We start from the raw sequence: 9,579 nt of genomic DNA, 5'->3' as shown, positions 1-9,579 counted from the left end.
TTGTACAGATATTTCACTTAAGTGGTTGAATTTTTTTCTAGGCATTTTATTTTTTTAAACTATTAAAATGGGTTAATTTCTTTTATTTTTTCAGATATTTCATTATTTTAGAAATGCTTATTTCAGCATCTTGATGGTGTTGGGAAGAGGGGTGGGGCTTGGGAGTCCTATTCAGAAAAGGCCAGAGAGGGCAGTCCCTCTGATCCCTGGGATCAAAGGAAAGAGTGGCTGGTTTCCTGTCTGGAGGAGGGGCATTTACCACCCTCTCCCATGAGCCTGTGGTTCATTCAGGCCTCATTCCAATTTCTGAAGTACAGATGTCGTTTGAAATTTTTCTTTGCAGTACATTGTCAATGTAATCAACTAAGTATACAGACGCATTGATCTAAAAATTTACAAGCCAAAAGTGTAAGTTGTGGGGTCAGATGGCCTTTTTCATGAGTGAGTTGCAGCACCAGTGCTCCTGATCTCAGAGGGAGAGTACCCACGGATGGAACCTGGGTCCCCTGGATGAAACCCCAGGAATCCTAGACAACACACCACCAGGGACTACAGGCTAGAAGCAAAGTGACTCTGACTTTTCCCCCATTTGAAAGCAAGAATGTTACAAGGAGACAAAAACTGTAAATTAAACAAAAAGTTTATTATTAGAGTTACAGCACAATATATGGCAGAGTACACAGAGAAACAGGTTGTTTATTTAAGACAGAAGCAAGGCAGAAATACACCCCAGAAAGAAAGGGTATGAGCATCCTCTCTAATGAGGAGGAGTGCAGTAGTCAGAGCTAAGCAGAGTGAAGTGGTGGAGTGCAGGCATCCTGGATGAGGGGAAAAGTAGTAAAGATGTGACATAAATTAACTTATATAGAATGGTCCTTCAGGGTCTTTGCTTACCTTTGGATAATTATCCTGTTAATTTCTTCACAACTGACTGGACCATGGACCCTCCCCCAGGTGCGTGTGAAACTGTTTTCTAAGATACATCCCTTCTCAGGGGCTTATGGGTGCATGTCCACACTTATTATGGGGTGGGGCCCCTCTCTTTTCAACCTCCAAGAAGCCTTCCTGAGCATGTGTAGACAGGGAAGTCTTTGTTGAACTCAGGAGTGGGCACCTTATCTCTTTGCTTTAGCAGAGCTCAGCTTTGCCACTAGCTTTGTCCTTGGATGTCTAGGTGAGAATAAAGCTTGAATTTTACTCGATTTGACAAACACCAGGTGTCCGGCCCAGAGGCACACTATCTCCTACCTTACTAAGTGCAGGTTCCCTTCCTCTCTGTGTCTTGGTTTCCATGTCTGTAAAATGAGAAGGCTTTGACTAGATTATCCCTGAGGCAGAGTGAAGATGAACATCCCTTGTACTTCAAGGCAGGAAGAGGTTGGGGGATGAATCGAACATGGTTGGACACCCACTCTGCCTGAAACGTCAGAAGGGATTAGGATTGTGCATGGTACATTCTCTGATGAGCCACCCACAGTCACAATGTCATGGGAAGAAAGAGATCTTGGGCTGTCAAGGTCAAGGGTGAGGGTAGACTACTGGGTTTAAGTCCACTCAATCTGGCCAGAGAAGCTGGTGCTTCCCTCCACTGTGATCTCCAAGATTGCCTTGGTGAGAGGAGTCTGGGGTTTGGAGAGAGGTCCAAACAGGGCTCTACCTGGGGGAAGCATCAATAGAAGGAATTTGAAACCATGGGAGAGAATGAGCCCAAGCCTAGAGTGAGTGCAAGGAGAGAAGGGAGCCAGAGCTGAGGATCCTGCTCCCCCTCTGTGGATGTCCAGGAAGGAGGAGAGACGAGTGAAAGAGACTGAAGGATAAGAAGATTGGAGGCAGGAGAGAAAAGGGAAGGAGCAGGCAGTGACCACTGGGGTCATATATGGCCGATGGTTGGTGGAGATGGATGGCTAGACATCTATCTTGGTGAGGCAGGGGCACTGAATTTTTCAACAGGGGAGACTTGAAGACATCCTTTTAGCCCTTGCCCCTGGAAAAGCAGGCTGTGCCACCCACCCCCCCCCCCTTTTTTTTTCTGTGACAAGACTTCCAAGTGTGAAGACAGTTTAGAACTTTATTCTAAGGAAGAAGTTCCATAGGAGGCCTGCCTTCTGGCCTCATCCCGCGGCTCAGTGGGGAAGCTGTGAGCAGCAGAGGGTCACCTTTTTATAAGGATGTTGGCAGCTCACAACCCTGGCATTCTGAGCCCCCTTCCTCCCTGGGGGCTCAGAACTCACAGATCACGAGGCGCTCCTCCTTGCATTCTATGTCATTCCAATTGCCATCGGAATAGATCTCAAGACAGTTCTCTGGGCCTTTGTCTTTGGCCCTATTGTTGGGCTCCCCGGGGGCCCAGTTGGAATAGACCAGTGACTCCCCCGTTGGGTAGATGAACCTGCCCTCTCTGGACATGTCATTCATGCTCAGGTAAGCATGCTTGTTCTTGGCTCTGACCAGCTGTGTCACGGCATTGTTCTCGGCTGCAGAGCGTGGGGAGGCCAGCTGTCCCTCAGCCTCTCTGCAGACGTGCCAGGCATCCGAATATGATTTTACAGCACCTGCCGTCTTGAAGATCTTCTCTCCAGCAGCCAGGCCATCAGGGAAGAGCACCGCTAGGGGAAGAGGAGAGTCCTAGACTTTGTGTTCCAACCAGAATCCTCAGCCTCCCCTCCAGGTACCAGGGCAGCAGATAGGAAGAAAGTGAGGCACTTGGTTCAGAGGAGCCCTGGACCTATGATGTGCCCTGTGAGTGGTACCATGGTCTCCAGGTACCGATGAGGACCCTGGAACTCAGGTGCTTATGTAAGAGGCCTAAAGTCGTCCAGCTGTCAGATGTAGATGAGAATCAGACCCTGTTGGATGTGACACTAAAGCTCCCACGTGCACTTTCTGTTCCACCCCGTGATGTTCACCAGAATCCAGGATTTTAATTATTGTGTAAACAGGAATGCCTTCGGCAGGGAAATGACACCATGTAGCCCAGGGCAATTCCTGAGAGTGTGGAAAACACCAAACAGGCAGCTCACTCTCACCCTTGCATGATGACTGGGCATGTGGAGTTGTCTGAGCTGTTCTGTGCTGTGTGAAGGGGTGAGGAGAAAGGGGAGAACAGAGGTGCATCTGAGAGCAGCCAAGTGCTCACCTTTGCACCGGGGGCAGTCCAGTGTTGGCTTCTGTATGCTCGCAGGTGATGCTACAGCCAGTCAGCCTCCCTGGACCACTGGGCAGGGGATCTGAGAGCTGTATGGTGGGGTTGGGGGCAGGGTGGGATCAGCTGTCTGGGCCTCAGAAGGCCATGTGTTCTGTCCCACACTGGCAATGACAGCCCAGGTGGCAAGGGAAAGTCGCTTACCTTTTCAGAGTCTAATCCCTTATTTCTAAGGTAGCGATACACTATGTAACAGCATTCCTTATGTGGCGTGTTAAGTGTCTCTTTTTGTGCCATCCCATCCATACCACTCTGACTTCCAGGATCATTCATGGAAATCTTCAGGGCTCCTAAGAGGGCTCACTGGACTGGCTCAGAACCCAGGCAGCATCCTCACCCACTGCCTTTTTCCTTTGAGTAGCTTCAATAAGCAGTCGGAGACCAGATTTTCCACAGAGTCAGGGTGGCACCCAGACAGCCCTGGACAAGGACAGTGCAAGTTCGTGTGCCATGATTGGTTTACATCCCATTCATCTGGGTGATAGGTATGCCTATGTGTGCCTGTGTGTCCATGTATGTAGATGGTGTGGACTGAGTGATGTTTAGGTACACATGTGTGGCCAGCACATATGCCCAAATTCTCCTTTGTTTGTATCAGTCTCCATATGACGGAGTAAATAGGTGTGCAGATATGCTTGTGCAAGAAGGAAGACATGAACTGCTGGAAATGATCATCCCACTACTTCAATACTTAGTTGGCTTGAGTCCACGGGAGCCAGCCCTATGTTGACTCCGATGGACTTCAGAAAACTCCTTTTTCAATCACTGAGGTTTGACGACTAATGTGGATTCAAAGCTGACTTTGGAGAAAACAGAGAAGGAGAAGGTGCAGTTGGTGGAGAATCCCAGGACACAGGGCACTCAGGTGTGTGCTCCAGGAGGCCTCAGCCTGATTAGGATCCAGACTTAGGGAAGAATGTCTGCTTTAAATACCTAAGCAGATGCAGGGAGAGTGCAGCACTGGCCAGATACTGGAGGCAGCCTGCCCCTGCCAGACTCAGAACATCTTTAGGTTGAGATTCTTGGTGGCCGCACACCAAGGTCAGGTCCCCAGCAGCCTTGAACCCCACAGGCAGCATCCCACCTGCACTCCCAGGATCAGTCCTGGATTCTCTGCTGCCCTGGGCTGTGTGGCTGCTTCTCTGTGCACTTGTACCCCTGGCCCCACAGAGGGAAGAAATGCATCTCAGGTTGGGTGACCCCTTATCTGTCATAGGAACCTGCCCAGGGTAGGCTGGGGTAAGTTCTGTTGAACTGGTGACATGGACCGCATCCTCCTCCTTGTCCCATGCATCTACTTGGGCTCCTGGAGCATGTGGGGCACGGCTCTGTCCCAGCCCTGTCCTTAGCCCCGTTCCTGCCCCAGGTCTAGGTCCAGTCTCAGTCATGGTCCCAGGAAGTCCAATTTAGACCCAAGCCCAGCGAACTCCAAGCCAAGCCCAGACTCAGTCTGAGGCCCACCTTCAGTGGCAGCTCAGGGTCGGGTCCAGGAGCTCACCTTTCCTGTACTGAGCGACTATGTTCCGGAGGCGTTGAACTTCTCCCTCTAAGTTTCTCATCCGCTGCCTCAGAGTATCAACCTCTGTAGGAGAGAGAGGCCAAGTGAAGACAGATCCAGCGCTGCCTGGGGTCACTCAGAGCCCAGGGCTCAGGGAAGGGTGACGCATCTTGGGGGTGGGATAAGGACGTGGGATGCATGAGAGGAGATGCTGAACTGAAGAGGGCCTGCTGGCCCCTCCACACCCACTAGAGACCCCAGACCTTTCTTACCTGGGACTGAAGTCTCCCCCTTTGCTCCTTTTTCTCCAGGACCACCTCTGTCTCCCTTCAGTCCTGGGGGACCCATGGCACCTGAAGGTCCCTGTGGACCGATGGCTCCAACAGGCCCTGGGATCAGAAAAGAATTGTTGTGTGAGTTCTGGGCACACTTTCCAGCAATTTTCACCTCCCCCAGTACATGGACTGTCATATCCCCAGCAGTATGCCCTCCCCCTGTACAAATGGCCCTCAGTGCCTGGATCCTCTGCATGCATCCTCTCTGTACACTGACTGTCCCTTAACCCAACAACCAGCCTTCCCTGAACACAAATAGTCCCTGCTGCTCACATCACCCTCTCCCTGGAGACAGACAGTTCCCAGAGCCCAAAGCTGGCTCTTTCCCTGGAATGCCAGCTCTGACCTGGAGGGTGGTGGTGGTAGGCACAGGGGAACATGAGCCCAGCCCCATGTCCATTGCTCACCTGCCGCCCCAGCACTTCCAGGGGCTCCAGGCTCACCAGGGGCACCTCTCTCTCCTTTAAGACCTGCGGGGCCTGGGGAACCCGGCATGCCTGGGGCACCCACTCCTCCTGAGGAAGGAACACATTGGAGAAACATGGCTGAGAGTGCGCTCGGCAGGCACCATTTCCTCAGCAGTTCAGCTTGTCACCCACAGCTCCAGGTGAAAGAGCGACCTGGGAGACTGCTCCTGACCACCTGGTCTCCTCCAGGAACAGTGTTGTGGAAATTCAGTCAGTGTAGGAATGTGGGGGGAGAGGCCCAGGCCAGGCCTACCAGGCATGGAGCTTCCAGGCTTCTTCAGGCTGTGTGCACATACCTTGGTCCCCACCACGGCTGCCAACATCACCCCTCTCTTCTACCTCCCTCACCCGCCACATACCACCCTCCTACCTTCGGGCCCAGGTTCTCCTTTGGGGCCTGGTGTGCCTGGAGGTCCCATGCTCCCCTGCCTCCCTGAGGGGCCCTCTCTTCCAGCTGGTCCAGGCATACCTGGAGGCCCTGGGAAAAAGGACCAGCCTAGTCAGTGAAACTGAATCTCCTTGGAAGTGGAGTGCATAAAAGATGAGGCTAAAAGATCTTTAGCCTCCTCCTAAAGATGTTGTCCCCTGAGAAGCTCCAGTCTTCCCTGAAATAACCCCATGGAAATTGAAGGCAGGAGCAGAAGGTGATGACAGAGAAGGGGATGGTTTGATGGCATCACCACCTCAAGGGACATGAGTTTGAGCAAACTCCAGGAAATAATGTAGAACAGGGAATCCTGGCATGTTGCAGTCCATGGGGTTACAAAGAGTCAGACGGGGACTGAGTGACTGAAATACAAGAAGTGTACTTAAATGCCTTATCTCCTGGCCATTTATATTCATTTATTCCACAAGTACTCACTGACATTCTACTACATACCAGGTGCTGTCATGGGATTCTTAGTGGGGGAGAAAAAAAAAAAAAAAAAAAAACAGATAAAATCTCTTCCTTATGGAGCTTAAACTCAACTATGTAGAAATACTTAACCAAAAGGAAACTGTTTAACATATGATAATCAGATCAGAATAAGTGCCACAGAGGTAAATTGAAGCCTAGAGAATTGGTGGGGGTGTCTTCTAAATAGGATGGCCAGAGAGGGAGTCTATGAGTGAAGCTGTGATGGGGATGAGGAGTGAGCCATGGGGATGTGTATGGACTGAGCAAGGACAGGGTCCTGGGGAGGCAGGGGAATGTGCATACTCAGGGACCAAGAAGGAGCCAGTGTGGTCAGAGTCCAGGGAGTGTGGGAGGAGGGGAAGGAAATGAGCTCAGAGAGATCAGCAGAGCTGGGTGGTGGGAATGCTATGGGGTGTGAGGTTTTACTCCCAGGGGAGAATTGTCCCCCTGGACGGACTCTCTCACTGAATCCTTCTGGGCAGGAATCTCAGAGGCACTGAGGAAAGAAGGAATTGTCCCTGGAAATACAGCCCCCCAAGCAGAGTCCAGGTGTTACAGGCCCTCCACGACATGTCTGGGGCATCACCAAGTGACCCAGCCCCACCCTCTACCTCTGCTCAGGGGTCTCTCCTCTCAGGCCCATCTTGTCCTTTACATCAGGTTCTTGGGAACATGTGTGTCAGAATCTGTGGGGCAGGTTGTCCCCAGTGCAGACTCTGGTCCCACCCAGCCCTACTGGTCAGGACCTGAGGATGCTCGGATCTCCAGGAAATTCTTAGACCCATCACCGTTGAAGGACGACAGTGCCTGGATCTGGGGAGGCAGTGTGGAGCCTGGTCTTGGCCCGACTGTGCGCTGTTCTGTCTCCAAGCACCAACCCAAGGCCAGCTTGGAATGCACAAAAAGGGAGGTCTGGGCAACATCATGCAGCTGAGAGCCACTGTAGGGAAAGTCTCCACCCCACCCCCTGCCCTGGGATTCAATTCAGGACACTCTGGGAGCTAGAGAATGCTAGTACCTTGAATACCACCCCCCACTATTGAGTTCACTTCTAGGCAGCCTTATTAAGGCCCAGTTCATTCATGCTGGAAGCTACTTTCTGTCTGTAAAGGACAGACAGATACTTACAAAGACTGGGGTGTGTAGGAACCAGCAACAAAGATCCTGCAAATGTTGCTCATTTCCTTCTTCCCCAGCCAAAATACAAACTAGAGAAAGTTCAAAGACCTCAGTTGATCCCTCCACAGACCTGGTTCAGTGCCACAGTGGTGCCCTCATCCTTGTTGCTGGTTCATTGAATTCTCACTTCTTGCCAGTAACACCCAGATCTTCTCCTGTGGGGCACTGTTTCTCAGACACTTCCCTTAATAAGGAGTATCTTGGGAAACCTCAGGAGAATCCACCTGATTGCTGATTACAGCAAGAGGATGCAACATTATCCTAAAGCCTCACCAAAATAATAATAATAATAATAAAAAATGTGGTGGTGGGGGAAGGCTTGGCTCAACTATTTGTCACTGTGTGGTCATATTATTCCCTTCCAAAGATGAGCAAATTGAGACTCAGAAACACTGAGTGACTTTTCCCTAGGGGACTGTTGTTGAAACAGAGCTAGTAGACAAACACAGATGTGTCTGAAAAAGAAACTCATGTCCTTTTCGCCTTCCAGGTTGGGTCTCACTTAGCATCTTTGTGTCACAATTGTCTTCCCTGTCAAATGATATTGATGCATCACTTGTTAGAGTTTTGGTGGGATTAAATAAACTATTCAAGGGAACTCCTAAGCACAGGGCTGGACTGTGAAATATAAGCTTCCTTTCTTTCCCTCTGTAATATATTTAGGGAAAATCCTTTTATTCAGGCTTGCGTATGGAGCTACAGTGTCTCAGCCTTTCCCACCCATCATGGAGTAGAACTTAATTAAATATTAAAAATCTTTAACAACCTGCAGAAGCACCATTCCAAATGGACAGTAGTTAAGTTCTAGAGCAGATGACTCCAAATACCAGTCATTTACTCTTTGTGCATTTTGGGCTGGTGGGAGTCAGAAGATTCAAGGGGAGGAATAAGGACAGCTGGTGATGAAGCTGGAGGCTCAGGGCAGCCAGTCTTAGTGAACCAGTAAAGCCGTGTTTTAGGTGGGCTCAAAATCTGGGTGAAACCCACCCATTTAGGAAGAAGATTATCTATAAGGCTTCACCTACAGAAGACTCAGTTTCTGGCTTGGTTACAAGTGCCCACCCCTTCCCACCAAGACAGGCCCATGGTCCCAGCTCTACCTGGATCTCCCTTCTCCCCCTGGGGGCCTTCTTTCCCATCTCGTCCATCATGACCACGAAGGCTATCTGCTGGCGGAGCACACACAACCAGGGTGCAGGGATCGGTGAGGGTTTTCTCAGAATAGACATCCATTTCTTCGCCCAGGAAACTCTGGGACTGTGTGAGCAGGAGCAACATGGAGAGAGGGAGGGGAAGCATGTCCTAGGCAGAGGAATACAAAGAGGGGCTGCTCTCGGTCCAAGGATGAGGATTAGGGCTGGCCCAGCTCCTTGAGATCAGGAGAAGCCCTTCCCTCATCTCCTCTCCCATCCTCTGGAGACAAGAGCAGCAGGGCTCTGAAAGCAGTTTATGGAAAGTTAGGATAAGGTCTGGCCAGAGAGGACATGAGTGGACCAGCTGGGCCTCTAACCTGGTCTGCCAGCAGCATGAACCTCCTCTCAGATGCTCTGTGTCATCCCTTTTTGGGCTTATCATCCTTGCCAGGGGCACTGTGACCAGGATGTAGAATTCCTCACTGAGGCCATTGTCACACCAGGGGGGACTCACTGAGGGCCCTCGGGTGGGACCTGTCCCCTCCCTGGACCTGCTTATCCTTTTCTGTATCAGTAAGGTGGTTGACTTAGCTGTGACAAGGCAGACTTGTTTCCTCTCACTTGCTGTTCTGGATAGACTAGTATTGGAGGTCTGCAGTGCTGTCTGAAGAAAAGCCAGCATCCTAAACTGGGTGAGGTCTGTCCTGAGCACAGGATGGGTGCATGACTGTGTGTTTACCAGGGTTTGTCATTCCTGAGCTCCATGAGAAAAGTCCCTGGCATACGTAGAGTCTGTCCAGACTTCCAAGAGGAGTTGGGCCAGCGGCCTCATGGAGGAAGGGACATGTGAGATGCACAGTTAGTGGA

At 50.8% G+C, this 9,579-nt stretch overlaps 1 protein-coding gene across 1 annotated transcript; it reads right to left on the bottom strand.

The window, feature by feature from the left end:
• Nucleotides 1-2,220: 2,220 nt before the first annotated feature.
• On the bottom strand, nt 2,221-8,878 carry LOC129641842 (collectin-43). The gene is made up of 6 exons (XM_055566431.1): nt 8,680-8,878; nt 5,873-5,980; nt 5,479-5,550; nt 4,973-5,089; nt 4,701-4,784; nt 2,221-2,606 (listed from the first exon to the last, which is right to left on the bottom strand). The coding sequence occupies exons 1-6, from the start codon at nt 8,876-8,878 to the stop codon at nt 2,221-2,223; spliced, it is 966 nt and encodes a 321-aa protein (XP_055422406.1).
• Nucleotides 8,879-9,579: the final 701 nt, after the last annotated feature.

The sequence above is a fragment of the Bubalus kerabau genome, chromosome 1 (assembly GCF_029407905.1).
Source record: "Bubalus kerabau isolate K-KA32 ecotype Philippines breed swamp buffalo chromosome 1, PCC_UOA_SB_1v2, whole genome shotgun sequence".
Taxonomy (NCBI): domain Eukaryota; kingdom Metazoa; phylum Chordata; class Mammalia; order Artiodactyla; family Bovidae; genus Bubalus; species Bubalus kerabau.
Note: the sequence above shows the minus strand (reverse complement) of the source record. Positions and strands in the feature narration are given on the sequence as shown.

Excerpts from the sequence above, each read along its gene's own strand:
- LOC129641842 (XM_055566431.1), bottom strand. The coding sequence starts at position 8,878 with ATGCTTCCCCTCCCTCTCTCCATGTTGCTCCTGCTCACACAGTCCCAG. Across the intron at positions 5,981-8,679 it reads GGGGGAGAAGGGAGATCCAG|GGCCTCCAGGTATGCCTGGA; the intron begins GTAGAGCTGGGA and ends CCTTTTTCCCAG. Across the intron at positions 4,785-4,972 it reads GGGGGAGACTTCAGTCCCAG|AGGTTGATACTCTGAGGCAG; the intron begins GTAAGAAAGGTC and ends TCTCTCCTACAG.